Source organism: Chrysemys picta, chromosome 13, assembly GCF_011386835.1.
Source record: "Chrysemys picta bellii isolate R12L10 chromosome 13, ASM1138683v2, whole genome shotgun sequence".
NCBI classification, from domain to species: Eukaryota; Metazoa; Chordata; order Testudines; family Emydidae; genus Chrysemys; species Chrysemys picta.
The window spans coordinates 40,535,394-40,551,978 of NC_088803.1; the positions used below are offsets into that span (position 1 = coordinate 40,535,394).

General features: G+C 38.8%; 1 protein-coding gene across 3 annotated transcripts in view; it reads right to left on the minus strand.

Moving 5' to 3' along the window:
• The window catches only part of ATP9A (ATPase phospholipid transporting 9A (putative)), a 91,407-nt gene that overhangs the window by 56,823 nt on the left and 17,999 nt on the right, over window positions 1-16,585 (minus strand). For all 3 annotated transcript variants that reach the window (XM_005284173.4, XM_042858346.2, XM_065566009.1), the window contains exons 4-7: window positions 12,438-12,546; window positions 4,136-4,194; window positions 2,995-3,046; window positions 1,934-2,028 (exon numbers count right to left, since the gene is read on the minus strand). In XM_005284173.4, the coding sequence (XP_005284230.1) occupies window positions 1,934-2,028; window positions 2,995-3,046; window positions 4,136-4,194; window positions 12,438-12,546 (315 nt within the window). The remainder of the gene's footprint in view (window positions 1-1,933; window positions 2,029-2,994; window positions 3,047-4,135; window positions 4,195-12,437; window positions 12,547-16,585) is intronic.

A 16,585-nucleotide genomic window follows, 5' to 3' on the forward strand; every position in this document is an offset into this window, starting at 1 on the left:
GAAAAATCTCTCAGCTGATGAAGACAGAGTAGAATCATTACAATAGCTTCAGCAGAATGGTGTTGCCACAGTTAGAGTTCCTCAAATGGAAATGTGCAGAGACTGCTTGGAGTTCTTTGACAGTTGGTGCATTATAAAGGCTGAATAATCAGGTTAACTTATGATATGTCTACCAGGTTGTGGAATAGCCGGCCAAGGGAAACAGTGAAAATCCTTCAGAGCTTTGGACATTTAGATTATGTCTACACAGCAGATAAGAGGGCTCTTCTCAGGGCGGGTAGACAGACATGCTCTTGCTTGGCTCAAGCTAGCATGCTAAAAATAACAGCCTGGATGCAGCAACGTGGGCTGCAGCTGGGGCTAGCTATCCAAATAAAGGGAGTTGGGCAAGTTTGTACTCAAGTGGCTAGCCCAAACCACCGGCCATGCCACCACAGCCACACTGCAATTATTAGGGTGCTAGCTGGAGTGGAACTAGCGTATGTTTGTCCACCAGTACTGGGAAGCACCCTCCCATCTGCTGTGTAGACATATCCTGAGTTCAAAACACTAACATGTATAATAGGAAACAGTTCCCACAGTGGCAGGGAGATAGATGTGCCAATACTGCAAGTCATTTTGACTACTAACTTATATAAGTATATGGAGTCTTAGATCTTTGCTGAATAATTTTCCTGATTCTAGGTTTTGGGAACAAAAAAAATATTTATTACAGCTGGCACATTGGCAAAACAGAGGCACACTCAGCTGACTTGTTTTGTTTCTTATAACACACACGCACAGACACAAACACACACAGTTCTGCAGCGAGAGAATTTGGGAAGACACATAGCATTCAATGGTTATATACTTAGTTCAGATGGCAAAGAGGAATAACCATGATCTAAACTCTCCTTTTATGAAGGTAAGCAATGGCTTAAGTGGCAGGAAAAGTTCCATTCTAAAATCACATGATTTGTTCTCTTGTAGTACAGTAGAGTTCAATGAACAGAAAGGGGAGTATTTGAGAAAGCAGGAAGTGCACTGTCATCAAGGAAATGAACCTTTCTATAATAAATTACTGGTAGGTGACTTTCATATACACCATGCCCCATTTGATTGGCTCCTATTTCAAGGCAGTTCTTTGGATGCTAGCTCAGTAATTCTATTTAAGTTTTCCATAGGGATCCATCAATATAGTATCTAAACAATATTAACCTGTCTGTTGAAGTACCCAGTTGAATTCATGAAGTCTTCTGCTATTCTCTCTTCCCTGGCAAAAGGAAGTTCTAATTGTCATTCCTCTTCAGCTGCCAAACTTGCCTCAAAACTGCATAAGGCATGTTGAGAGCAATACTTCATGCTGCACAAGTGGTTACTGTACACCTTATGGGGTATATTTTAACCATAGATCAATGGATTACTAGGAGTACATCTCAAACAGAAGTTAGGTGAATGCCATTCATACCCAAATCTATCTCTTCCAATACCACTTTATGGTCTCTTGAACATAACACAGTCTATATACCACTACTTGTGCTTTAATTTGTCAGTTTCCTCTATTTTTCAAAATCCCAGAGCCCTAACCAGCTGGGAAGTGAGAACTGGAATAATAAAAATTACATTCAATCCTTCCCCCTCCATCTCCCCCCCTCAAAAAAACAGAAAAAAACAACCAAACAAAAAATCAAGCAACCATGATCTTGTGGAAGAATGGATTTTCCCTTCCCCCCCATCATAGTGCAAATATTGGCAGGAGGATCAAGTGTGCAAATAATTGTCTACGTCTTCAATTCTGATTCCAAAATGGCAATTATTTTGCCTTCTGTGAAAGCCAGACAGAACACACATTTTTCCCTTTTTGGCAGATTACATACACTTTCAATTGTTCATGACACACTGAGAAACAGTTAATTCAAAAAAATCTTTTACTGTAAGTACCCAAGCTACTTACAGAAGCGGTGGGTAATCTCTGAGTGCAGGCAACTGGCAGTCGCAGCTTCCAGTCTGTTTCACCATCTAGCTGATCAGTCCGGAGGAAGCAAGATCCTGCGGATGTTCAACATTTGTTAATGGTCTTTTAAATTCTATCATAAGTACATATACTGTTCATGGAATTAGTTCCTGAGATAGGACACATTTTTTTCTATGAAAACACCAGCTGATTAAGAGTAACCTTTCTGAGGAATTTAGATGAAAAGTTTCTTGAGACCCCAGCTATTTAAGTAAGCCAAGACTAAGGCAACAAACAAACAAATCAAACTTTCAATTAAGTTATATGAAGGGAACAAATCAAAGTAAAAAAATAAATAGAATTTTAGGAGGCTAAAACATATATAATAGCTAGTCAGAGACATTTGGATACAGTGCTGGATGACAGGTAAGACGTATACAACCTTACGTATGTTAAGGCTGTTTTGAGTTACAAATGCTATGGGTCTGGCAACAATTTCAATGGACACAAAAAGAAACGAGTATGACTGTTTTAAAAGAATAGTGCTCCTGGCAACTGTTCATTTAATAAACCATATTACAGACGCACAATGGGGGTCCCTAAGGCATGGAAGCCATGTTATCGTGAAGAGTCAAGCACTCCTTTCCTTTTATACTACAGAATACAGTAAATCAATGTACTCGATCAGTAAGACATATTCAACCTATTTTCTAAGCCCTCTGATTAAACATTTACCCAAACTATCCTGCGTCTCAGCAGGACAAAGCTGAATGGCAATTCTACCCATATAGCTAATTCTCCATGTAATGAAAGCAATTGTGTGATTTCACTAACTATGACTCAACCTAAAGGTCAACTGTCTATATCCTTTAATTTTCAAAAACTTTCAGAATATAACAAACAAAAACAACACAAAACAGCCAGTCCATCAAGTGTTTGCGGTCGTCTGCTTCCCTAACTCTAAAACTGTATCATTTCTGTTACATTTTCAAATGATGATTTTTTCCAAATAACCAGTGAAAGGTTAATGGTTATTTTCACAATTAGTTCCAGATGTTTACCATTCTTTTCTGACGTCCTCAGGAAGATCATGTCAGCAGGGACCCGCTGGTTCTGTTACAAAAAGAAAGGCTGTTATTGTGCATAGGTGGATGCAAATTTGTGTACCCCTACCCCCATGGCATAAAACAAAGTTTTTTTAAAAAAGAATATTAATTCTTTGTCCAGTTGGGGTTCAGGATTTATTTTATTTTGAATCCTAAAACAGGATCTCTTCCCTCCACATGTGCTAGTTCGCTGCAGAAATCCAAAGACAAAGGTATTAGGAGCCAGCTCCCATCGATTTCACTGGGAGCTGGCTCAAGCTCTAGGTTTTCAAAGAACTCATCCATTAGCTCTGGAACTTCTCAAACAATCCAGCATTAGGATCTTAAAGCCTGTACTGGTTTCCTTCCAAGAAGCCCTATGCTAGTAAAAAGACACATGCATGTGCTTTCTTCTCTACAGGTTCTGTTTAGCCCTCATCTGTACAAGATGTTTGTTATATTACTGCCGATAGACATCTGCAGAAACAGAAAGTGGAAGTCCGTGAAAATCACCCTCTGAACAAAGGGGTAAGTTGATACAGGGTCATCTGAGGTCATATAAAGTACATAGTTTTCTAGGTTTTCAATTTCCAGTCAACTACAGATACTTACAATATTGTGCAAGGGACATCCATCAAGCTTCATACGGGGATAATGATTTGCACATGCAATGTAGGTAGCTGTTCAGGGCAAGTGGGTCCTGGTGTATCCAAACACTTAGTTACAAACATTTGCGTGTGCATGTGCACATTTTGTTGATGCACTTGGATCAAGAATTTGGTCTACTACAGATGTAGGACCATGTGGGGTTTTTATCTTGTCATGCAGAGGTAAGTGGGAACCTCAGATCATAGGGTTTCAAAGAGAAATTTGTTCCAATTTCTAGAAACTTTATTGAGAATTATTTAATACAGTATAAAATTACGGAAAAGGGAATATTACTAGGAGAGATGATTAAAGATCATCACTAAAATCCAGAATTCGATTTTAGCCATTGTAAAAAAAAGTGACATGACAGATTTTAGTGAAATGTTCATATTGATTGTGTGAGAAAAGTATTTTACAAACTAATCCACCCGCCCCCACATAGACACAATTAATACAAATCCACACAAACCTTTTCAACGATGATAAGGTCCCCTACTTGGATACTAGAACTCTTCACCTTCACAGTTCCTGCAGAAGTGAAACAAACTTCAGTAAATTACAACCTTTTCAGCAAAAGATACAGTATAAATACACAGCTGAGCAGAATCTTTAGCAAAAGGTCCATCAAAGCTATACTGGAAACTGTTTGGGAATACTTTAAATTTGTTATTTTGGAGGTGGCCAGTAACAATTCTATAACACACAGAGCAGGTCTATACTACTTCTACCTGATGCTTTAGTTAAAGTGGTAGAGGCCTATGCTTTGGTGCTGGAGATCTGAGGTTCAATCCCCAGTAATGACCCAGCAGGGTGAAGTCATTCCATTATTTTTTATAGTGCTTAGCATCCATGAATTTAAAAATGCTTTCAAAACTTGTTAGGCAGACTGTGGTGCAATGAGAATGTAACAGGGAGCAATGAATTTCTGGTGTTTCTTTTCAGCGAGGTAAGTGGAAAATTGAGGCTTACATCTTCAATATAATACCTGACCACAATAATTAAAACAGACACGTCAACCTTAACTCACGGTTAATTTCCTTTTTGTACTGCAACCTTATAGCAGGCCAAATTCTGCAGTCATTCCTTTGTGACAACGAGAGCTTTGTCTGAATAAACATTATAAGATATGCCCCCTCACAAGAACTTCTATTGCCTTGCAGTTGTCAAGCATTTTTACCAGTTGTTTTAAACCAGAGAATTAATTTAACAATTGGCTAGTAATCTTAAATCATTAGCCAGTTCTAGATTTGGCTTCTCATGGTGACTAGTGATTTATTATCAGTTAATTTGAACTCTGCTTTATGTGGCTGCCTGCTATACTCAACAAAAGCCTCTTTAATCTGTTGTGGTTTGGGTAGAAGAGGGGGGAGACTCCGTGGGAGTTCATGCCAGGCAGAACCCCAGCATGGACAACACTCCTACTGTAATTTGCAATTCATTGGCTAACTGGCCAGCTACCAGCTCAGAAAGGGGGTGAAAAAAAAAGGGGGGGGGTGAAAAAAAAAAAAAGGAAATTAGCACAAAGCACAAAGGTCACTGGGATTTTACTACTGGCACTCCCTTCATTAGCATCCCTCTCAGGATATGCTTCAGTGTTTCTGCTCCAAATTAACAATGAAAGCCATTCTAAGCTGCCGGGCAGCCTGCTGCTTTGGTGACACACTGTGTCCCGAACAACATGCCTCATCACTGCTGCTAATAAACGCAGACTTCCTTACCTGCTTTAATTATTGCTACAAATTATAAGCAGTCAAGGCCCATTTACAAATATCTTGTAGGTCTTCACAGAACTTGAGCTTTGGCTCATGAGAATTTAATTAGCTAAGGTAAACAAAATGAATATTGGGCTACTGAATCGATAGCTAGTAGGGCAGGCAGCATACCCAGGGATTAGAGTCCATTACCTTCCATGGAGAGGCTTAAAGGGAATGCAGCACTTCAAAAACATCACTTCTAGCCCCCTTCTGTATGTCCTATACAACACGATACATTAGGACACTAAAATGGTCTGGCAGGTAACATCTCTTTCCTCCTCATATTGTCATTCATGGAATAATAGAACACACTGGTGAAGACTCTACTGTACGGGGAAGGAAATCCTAGGCACTTCTTCCTCGTAGCCACAGAGGTTCCCAAACCATGGTGCACAGAGCACTGAGTGGGGGGTATGTGAAGAACTGGGTGGTCAGAGTGTGCTGGCCCCTCATTTCCAGCTTCTAAATTTAACTGCAAGTCATTTAAAATACTTGACATGCTCTCCTAGCATCACTTTTCCATGTGAGCCACAAGGATGTTAGGCAATCATGAGTAGGAGGGGAAATGGTCTGTGGCATTGCAAATGGAGAGGAAGTGTTAATGAGACAAGCTGAATTAAAACACGGTTCACACTAGGAAAAAGTTTGAAAACCCCTGGACATCACCACCTTGTAACTTCCATCACATTCATAAAAAGCTTTATGGACCCTCATACATCAGCGTCTGGGAAATGGCAATACAATCTACTACAAGTAAATACACCTTGGTCATTATTCATGCTCTCGTCCCATAAGCATCTCAATGTTGGCACTTTTAAGGAAAAAGGGACAGATGACAGAAATATCTTTCTAACTAATCTGCACTCTCTAAAGAAGCCTGTTGCATGAAATACACCCTCTCCCTTTTAACTAGCAAAGCTAATTTTCTTTACCAACCAAATTCATGGCCCCTCATGGATGACATCTTATGGCAAACACCATATGTCACACTAAGAAGACAGGACCAGATGTTTCCTTTGACTCAGGACTCCCATAAAGCAATTTACTAAAATTAGTTTTATTTTAATCTTGGGAATTCTGTTTGTTTTTAAATCAGCTACTGAATACGGGAATTTGCTTATGCACATTTGAGATACCCAATAACATAAATGCTTCAATATCATTCTTAGTATTTTTCTACTATTGTAAAAAATAAGATACTTTTATATAAAATATGGATGCTTTTATAAATGCATGAAACAGTATTGTTCTTTGACAAGCAGCAATGTACGTGGATTTTTAAAACAATCCAGATTTAACAAGGATTAAATTAAAAATACTTTAAATGTTATGTTTTAAGGCCTCCATTTTCTGAAGTTCATTAGAATGCTTAACACAAAATTCAGATCACAAAATCCTGCTCCATTAAGTTACATGAGGTTTTGTTTTTTTTAAATGGTATTTGTTTCATTCTTAAAATGTGAGATAGGTGTTGTTCCGTTTTCCTGAAACAAAGGAATGTGTATGTCCCTTCTTGTATACAAAAACAAATATCATTCCCTCAAGTTTCTTGGTATTAGCTTTTGATGTGCCCTGAAACATGCTATTTGTGTCTGACAAAAGACAGAAAATGTGCATGCTAGTGTGGAAATATTTCACTCCACCACGCAGCTATGGGCTTTTGAATTTCCACCAGATCTGCAGTGTGATAAACGCACCATTATACAGATTATTTAAAGTGTCAAACATACCAGCAAGAGGAAATGTCTCTTACTACCATATAAGGGCCTCTATGGAGATTTCACGTGGGATTTCCACAGCCTTTATCACAGCAGAGATCAAAACACTCTTCATTCGGAATTAAAAGTTGAAGCCAAATGTTCATGAAAACAAGTCAAATGCACCCTAGAATCAGAAATAGCTTTTTTCTTTTATCCATTCCATTAAGCTTTTGGCTTCTACAGCCTAACACTATATCAACTGTGGAGCATGGCAGAGAGGGGTTGGGAAAAGATTGTTTTTATATGGCTGGTAAATGCCAGTGATCTGTATCTTAAGGAGCACCCCCTCGGTAGGAGTTCCTTTCACATTTCTTACTATTTGTGTAGTTCCTCTATTATGCTCTGTTGCCCAGGGAAGGGAAGGGAAAAAAGTGAGAGGAAACCAGAACAATCCTGGAATTGTAAGCAACGACCTAGCTCTCTATCAAGCAAAAACCCTGCCTGCAGATTTTATAACAAAAGTGGTCCTGTAGGTTTGTAATAAGGGATTGAAATGGGATTGTTGTCCATTACAACCCAAACAACTGTCCTGTAAAACATTACTGACGCTTAAACTTTCGAGAAGTTTGCTGATTTTTAACTAAAATATTGAAGGGATCAAAGAGGTAACAGCAGCAACCCATTAAAAAAAGGCAAAATAGGCTCAATAATAATTGCTCTCTTATGCAGAATAAAGGATACAGCCCTCTAGAGTAAGGAAATTATTCATTTATTCTTAGCCCAGTACTGGAGTTTGGCTACTATATTCCAAATAAGAAGTGATCCAAAGAGGATTCTCCCTTTTTCGCTATCAAGAAAGCAGCTTATTGAATCTTAAAGAGGTTATCCAAAAGGACGCATTAGAAAAATCGGTGAACAGGAGCAGAACTGCAAATAATTGCAAACTGCCAAAGGTGTTGCAGTAGGACTTGCTGGTGAGCTCTTTGTGTTTGATTGGTGAAATAAGTTGTGTTTGGAAGTGCATGAAAAAGAGACTGTTCAAGTGAACAGAAAACCCAGATCTCTGCAGAGAAGGAGCTGGCAGGATTCAAAGCAGGAGAAAGATGCGCAGAAGACGACAAGATGATGCTAATTCAGGGAAGCACCTAAGCCTCTTTTCAAATCCATCCCTATTCAGGAAAGCACACAAGCATGTGCTTAAGTCTCACTGATGAAGGACATGTCTCCACTACCACTTATGTCGCTCAGTGGGTCTGAAGGGAAAAAAACAAACAAAACAAAAAAAACCACACCCCTGAGCAACACAAGTTTCGCCTGCATAAGTGATATTGTGCACAGCGCTAAGTCAGGGAGAAGAGATTCTGTCGCTGACATAGCTACCATTGCTCGTTGGTTCAATTACGTCGACAGGAGAGCTCTCTCCCATCAGCAAAGAGCAGCTACACGAGAGATCTTACAACGGTGCAGCGGCATCCGTACAGCTCTGCCGCTTTAATATCTCACGTGTTAATGTTCATGCTTAACTCCGACTAAGCTGTCTAGATTTGTGCCCACGGGGCAGTGGGGAGAAGAGAGAAAAACTACACGAGTTCTAGATTTTGTAGCAATTTAGAGACATTCAACAGCAGAGATAAGAATATTCATCAGGAAATTATAATGAGAAATTAGTTCTGCCACAGTTATTCCTCAAGTATAGCTGTGTTGAGTTTCACTCCTTATTCTCCCTCTCTCATGCTGATGGCCATCTATGGGGTGAAATTGTCCTGAATTAAAAAAACACACGTCAACCTTTTAAAAGCCTTTAAGTCACTGGTACTGTCTCCTCGACTGCCCTTGTCAATGTGATACCCTCTTGTTATTTGTATGGTGATAGTACCTTGAAGTCCCAGTCATTGGCCACGCCCTATCGTGCTAGCTGCTGTAGAAACATATCCAAAAAACAATCCTTGCACCAAACAGCTTACAATCTAAGTATCTGGAGTTTTGGCAAATTAACCCAAATTAATTAATTAAAATTAATGGTAATAAGACTCTATTACTATGCTATTGGTGACTTTCATACACCTGGGGCCTGATCGTCTGAGGTCACTGGTGGCTGACAATTAAGCCCCTGAAAGTTGCTCGCTTCCATTCCTACTGTGTGAAATGTTTTAACTCTTTCCCAAAAATTGTTATGCAAATACTTATTTTAAAAGTTGAGATAATCACTACTAATGTGCCCACTGAACATTTGAGCCTTACAATAAATAGAACAGAATATAGAAAGAGAGCATCATGAAACTGACTGGGCTACTGTATTATTGTTACCTTACCAAATATATTTTAAAAAATTAATGAAATGGCTTGTACTATATGCTAGTGTCCAGCTGCCCATCCCACTCAGTTTCTTTCAAGAATTAGTGAAGTTAAGGAGGAAGGGAGGGAAAATCATTCATGGGAAACGTAATTGCAATATGAAAAGAACTAAGAAAAGGTCAGGCCCCTTATAGATCAATGAATAGAACACAGAAGGCAACTCTTTTATACCTTTAAATAGATGTAGTAAACCGCTCTTTGATGGGACTTTTGCTGGTTGCCAAGCATTTTAAATGTTGTAGTGAGAACATGTTATTAAGATGGGATTTAATATTCAGCAACTGCAATGGCTTATTCCACAGCAGCCTCACAGTTCCTGGCCTGTGAAGTATACATAATCTTAAGCAATTACATGCAAAAGAAGGCTTGTTCTCAAAACTGCAAAATGTTCATAGCATGAATCACACATGCAGCTTGTTTTACATACATGCTCAGATCACTGCACCTTAAAATTGAGAGGCTACATATTTTATATCAAAGAGGACTGAACCCCAAAAAAGAAGCTACTTAATTTCAGCTCACTCCCATTAAAAAATAAAATGCTCCTGTCATCATTGGGCAGCACTGCTAGCTATGCCATGGTTAAAACTATTATTCTTCAGTTAAAGTGGGATTTACACTTCTTTGTTAGGCATAATATATGTAAAGATCTGAATCAAAAAATCACACCACTAATACTTAGGGTACAGAATAAATTTTTGAGAAAGTCTGAAGTGAATCTATCCTATAGTTTAACTGTCTGGAAATGACCCTATTAACATTTTTGATCTAGTGTCTATTTTATTTTTGGCTTATAAATGACTTAACATTCTGAACTACTCAGAGTTCAAGGGAGGGGCAGCTAAACAAAATATATTAAAAACACACAAAAAGTTATTAGCAATATCCCTTCTTAATATTTCTGTTGCTGTCGTGAAAACCACAATCAAAAATATTAGTTGAATGTCAACATGTAATATTTTGCACAACAAAGCACTGGCGTGTAACACACTAAGATGTGAGCTTTTTGGCAAAGAGGGTCAGGTGGTGGCAGCAGGATTATGGAAGTGCGTGCCCAGGAGAGCCAGGTAGAAACTGGAATTTGGCACATACCCAGATGACATATCCTAAGATAGGCAAGAGCAGAGTTCTTCTACTCCTCCTACACACTTCAGAGAGGAGAGCATGACACCATACTTTTCTCTACACAATCTCCAAGGAGCTTGGTGCAAAGTATTTTCTACCCCACCCTGAGTTATGCTTTCAGGGCTCCATTTCTTTCATACGATCACAAACACGTACACAAAAATTAGAGTTCAGGCTGCTTAACTCTTCCGCAAAATAAGTAATGACATTATTACCATTAAAAAAATGTAAGCATAAAAAAAACAACCCAACTGGAAATAATGAAATAGCTTACATACATTTTATTACCCCTTCTCACACATCTGGTTTAAAGATAATATTAACATCTGAAAAGTCACCTTATGTGTTACAGTCACCTTAACGCTGACATATACACTTATGAACTCCTTCAGCACTTAGGTCACTAATTGTATACTCAACATAGTTATAAGAAGAATATAATTAGTGATGCATATGTTGAAAGAGTTCCTAAGTATGTATAGAAGAGTCACAGCTAGGGTAACATGTAAGGTGAATTTTCATGTCATAGTCAAGTGCATGTATAAAGCGTTGGGGTAATAATGGATGTGTATGTAAATTATCTTAACTAGTTACACTGTGTCCTTCTAACTGCCCCTGGACCATGCTGAACCAACCCCCTCCCACCCTCATCTGTTGCATCTACCTTTGACTAGCTGGTGTCTGGAAAGTTTTTTAAGCCAAGACAAGGTTATTAGAACGTTTAAGTAAATAACTGCCACCAATAATCTGCAGTTTTCTTTCTTTCTTTAGTTATTAATGATTATGCGCTTGTTGTGTATTTTGTATCTGGGTTATATTTACTTCAGCAACCTTATTAGATATTGATTTGTGAAAATCTTTCACTGCACACAGCAGAGCACATTATTTCCTTCCACACAAGTGACAAGCAAGGAAGTGTACCTGGAAAGCAAAAGTATTATTGAAAGACTCATGCATGACTACTCATGTGAATAAAATACAATTTTGAACCCCCACATGATAGCTACCAAAGGCCTAGTTTTGCCTTCATTCCATCTACAATCTACTTTCTGCACTTGGATCTCCCTCCCTCTCCTTGGCCACTGAGGGACTTCCCTTCCTTTAAAAGAACACTGCTCCCATGAGGCCATTCACTGATAATCAGGCAATTAAAGGATCTATAGTAGAGGAGGGACAAGGATACTTTGCTTTCATTTTGCAAAAGCAAACTCCAAGGTGATTCAGTTCCAGGTTCCATTTTCTCCAACATGCCATGGTACCACAAAGACAAGGCCAGGGCACAGGTTTTACAATGGGCTGGGATTTAGGCCTATCAATTTTCAAGAGCCTGATCTGCAAAAGTTCAACCTACATCCAACGTTTGCCTGGCCTGGTGTGTCTGTGTGTAATTTAAATTTTAAATTTATGGAAAGAAACTACATCTTTCCATTCAGCCTGCACAGCACCAAACACAGCCTCACCCACCCTATAAATAGAATACTGAGATTCTGACCACTCTACATACAACATGTCCCGGAGTTACTTGAAATAACTTGCCCATTCACATTTGCTCTCGATTTATTTCCTAGGGGAACGTTCAATAACTGGCAGCTTCAATTGTAGTTATGCAAGAAGGTATCTGCAAGTCTACCGAGACCTGCAGATGACTCTCTAGTGCTAAAAGTAACAAAGTGGACATTAAGCCACGTGCCTGCATGCCTGTAACCCTCCCGCCCTGCTTGAACTCTGCTTCTCTGACTGTCAGCAACGTTTGATTGAGTTGCAACTCCTGCTATTCCAGCAGTCTGTTACAGGATACAGTGGGGCAGAGGCAGAGAGCTGGAGCCAAAGAGCTGACCTCTTGCTGTGAGCTTGCTGTAGATCTGGGAGTTTACTTCCTTGTCGCGTGTGTAACATCTGATCTCCTCCACTGCCTCGCGAATGATGGTAACTGCAAGCACAAAACCCTAAAGAGGGGAGAAAAAAACTAAATGGGTAAGAGGCCAGAAAACATCATCTGTCTCAGATCTGTGTAATGCACGATACTGACCAATGTCCATGCCTATATTCAATGTTTTCATCTTGTTTTCCTGACTTCTTATTGCTTAATTATTACGATGAGTGTTATACAGAACCCTGATAGCAAGATAACAATAGACTCATATTTTTAAAATATCGTTTTATTTACAGGCTTTCTGTGCTGCTTGCCAGGCACATCACAAACAATTTACCCTCGCAATGCCCTTGTAAGGTGAGGAAGTTTTATTTCCATTTGACAGATGGGAACTGAGGCAGAGAGAGATTAAGCCCGGCTCCCAGCAGGTATTCAGGTGCATAACCTGGTCTACATCTAACTTAGGTCAACCTAGTTACGTCACTCAGGGCTTTGAAAAATTTCTCACCCTGCAGGACGTAGTTAGGTTGACCTAACCCCCACTGCAGACACAGCCAGATTGATGGAAGAATCCTTCCATTGATCTAGTTACTGCCTTTTGGAGAGATGGATTACCTACATTGATGGAAAAACCCTTTCTGTTGATGTAGGAAGCATCTATACTACGGCTCTACAGAGGAACAGCTGCAGTGCTGTAGTCGTGCCACTGTAGCGTAAATATGGGCTAACCCCCAATGAAATCAAAGGGAGTTAGATGCCTAAATACGTTGAAGGGTCTGGGCCACTGTGGCTTGCCCCAGATCACACAGGAAACCCACTGCATTGCCAGATCTCCCGAGACCTGGTCTTGTGTCTTAAGCACAAGACCATCCAAGATAGTTCATCTAATTTGATCCTACAAACATACACGTGCCTAACTTTATTACCCTGAGTAGTGTCTCAAAATTAATGTGACTATTCACAGTATTAAAGCATTGGCAGGATTGGGGCCTAGATCATTCTCTTCTGTAGACGTGAGGAACAATTTCAGTTTCTTACAGCATGGAGAACATGCACATCATACTTTTAGCATTACCAAACTCCAAAAATAAGCAGCGCTCAGACAAAGCAACTCCCTCTATGGGCTAGTATCACAAACTCATTTTATACTAGACATTATTCAGCTCTGATTCACTACACTGCTAAAACTGGCATGTCAATGAACAGGGCTGCGAACGCTTTACACTCCATGTGAAAATTCATATTACAGAATCTTGTAATCAGGCAGCAGGGATCTTGTCAACCAGTGCATCTGTTAGGTATCCAATCAAATTCCATTTTTTTTTTTTTATTGTTTAAAAGCATGACAGTTGAAACATGCAATAAAAGACAAAACCACAGACAGATTTATAACTAATGCAGGAAAGGGTCTGATGAGTAAATAAACAAATGGGATAAGAATTTCCAATGTGGTTAATGAATTTTTGGGTGCCCAACTTAAAGATACCTTTCAAGGGACTTGATTTTCAGAAAGTGCTGAGCACCCATCCTTTGAAAATCAGGCCTCTTTAAGACACCTCAAGTCAGGCACCCAAAAATTACTGATCACTTTGGAAAACCTTGGGCATACAGTGCTGACAATATTACTACCTGACACTGACAATAATTAACCTTTTCACATGTACTCCCCTCCCCCCCCCCCGCAAACAAGAAACTGTCTTTGGTTTACTGAAACTGAAGGAGAGCATTTTCTGCAATTAAACTCAGATATTCTTATAGGTTTGGTGTTTGTGCACACAGTCTCACCTAAAACATACAACACTGTAATAAAATTCTGCAGTGTCTTAACTACAGTTCATATGTATCAGTGCACAACCACAGGATACATTAGGAGGAAAAATTTGACATTAGCTTTGAAATGCAGAAGGTATTGCATGTATTTGCATTATTTAAAGGGGGCATTTTCAAAAGGACCTAACTCAAGTTCCTTTGAAAGTTTCAGCCTGAAAACATTCCTGTTTATTAGACTGCAGGAGGCTTAATTAAGATAAACATGATTTAAAATATCAAGTCCGCCACCCTCTGTTCAAGGACACTTGAGTATTTAGCAAAGAATACACTTTGGTACCTATTCTAATAATAGATAATAATAATCCTAATAATTCCACAAAAATTGTACGCAGTGCCAATTAATGTTAATGGCAACTTTCTGCCTGTACAACAGAGAAGAACTGGTCAAAAAATGCTAATTTTTATAAGAATTTTTTTTAAGTTTTCAAAATTTCCTGCATAAACTTCTACTTTTCTTTGACAAAACCCCAATATACTGAAAAATTTGAGTCTCCATTGTGTGACCACCATTAAAATGTTCCCAATATATTTTTGGCCAAAATGAAAATAAAAGCCATTTTTCACAAAAAAAAAAAAAAAAAAAAAAAACGTTTTGACCTAAAAATAATCCTACCCGCTTTGCTGTGGAGAGAAGAGAGTTAGTCAAATATACAAACTACTGAGATAGAGTCTCGTTACCTTCCATACATAATGCCCATTAACATTAACAGAAATTATATTCTTACATCAAGAGAGAATGTGTCCTTAAGGCTTGGAATTGCTTTAATAATGTAAACATGGCATAGAACAGATTCATATTACAGAAGCCAGGAAGTCAATAATATACAAGATGATCTTTTGATAGAAGCAATTCATTCCAAACGGGCTAGGGTCAGTACATTTCACTTTGGGCCACTCAAAGATTTGTCAGTTGGGTAACTGACAAGCAAAAAAAGACTGAAGGCTTCTCTGTCACTTAATGATTTCAGAAACTCCTAGGTGCTTTCAGATAAAAAGGAAAGAAACAATCTGTGTTGATTATTTTTAGCTTGCTTTGCGGATCAGTAATCTAAAGAGTTTGGGTATCTGAATTTCAAATAATCATCCAAAAATATTCCCACATGTGCTGCCTCACTATGCCATCATGTATGTCATTCTATACCGAACACTTGTACCAACAGTCAGTAATGAACAAAGACCTTTCTTATACTACTCTCTGGCAGCTCATATGCTGAATCCTAATTGCTCATCTGGCCTAGACAAATCACAATTGCTTATAGGATTCTACAAAAAAAACCAACCAAACAAAAAAAAACCCAAAAACAAAAAACTGATGGGGCGGGGGAGGGAATGGCGGGCTTGTTCAAACTAGTTTGTGACACACACACTTTTCCTAAACAGGACAAATACAATACCTTTGTCATAAGCATATGCCAAAACACGAATTCAACCAGACAAAGGGCTGACTACCAGCAGAGTTTTAGTAGCAACTTCATGATATTCTTTACTTCTGGGGTATCAGTTTGCTTTTGCAAACAGGATTATCAGATTGAGGTAAATTTAATGGAAATCATTTTTCCCAATTCAGTTGAAAATGGGGAGAATGTTTTACCATCAATAATGCAGGAATTTTACCACCACTGATTTCCAAAGAGCAGTCGAAAAGTGTCATCTTTAAAATCATTGTGGATCTGTGATTATTTTAAATATCTTTTTGCTTCCTATATTGAAAGCAACAAGTTATACCCAAGGATTTCTAAAACCTGTTGGAAGATCCAGATAACTACAGTTCATTTGCAGCCCTGCTGAGTGAAGACAGATGGCAGCACAGGTTTGATGCAAGTGTTTTCTGCCATTTGTTTATCAAAGCTGAACTGTTAATGTACTTAAATACTGTGCAGAAAAAACATACGATATTTCTTGGTGATTAACTTCCAGCTGACCTCATGTGCAAGAGAGGGATGTAAACCCCTAGGAGACTGCTTACTGGAAGTGGAAGGGAAAAAAGTATAGAGGTGCATAGATTTTTAAGTGGTTGTTGTAGCTTTAATTGGCTTGTGCAGTGCATTCCTAAGTGCATTGGCCACATAATTTAAACTATCTTATCACCCCATTCAATCACTCCTTATTGTGCCTTTTTAACTCTTCCCCCATACCCCCCGCCCTCCCCAAAAAAATCAGTGTTATGTCCTTATTTTTTTTAAATCACCATCCCCTTTTATCTGGTCTGCTCCTAAACACTTATTTCTATTGCCCCAGATGTCAAGAATTATAACATTCAAAAACCAGTCGGAGAACACTTC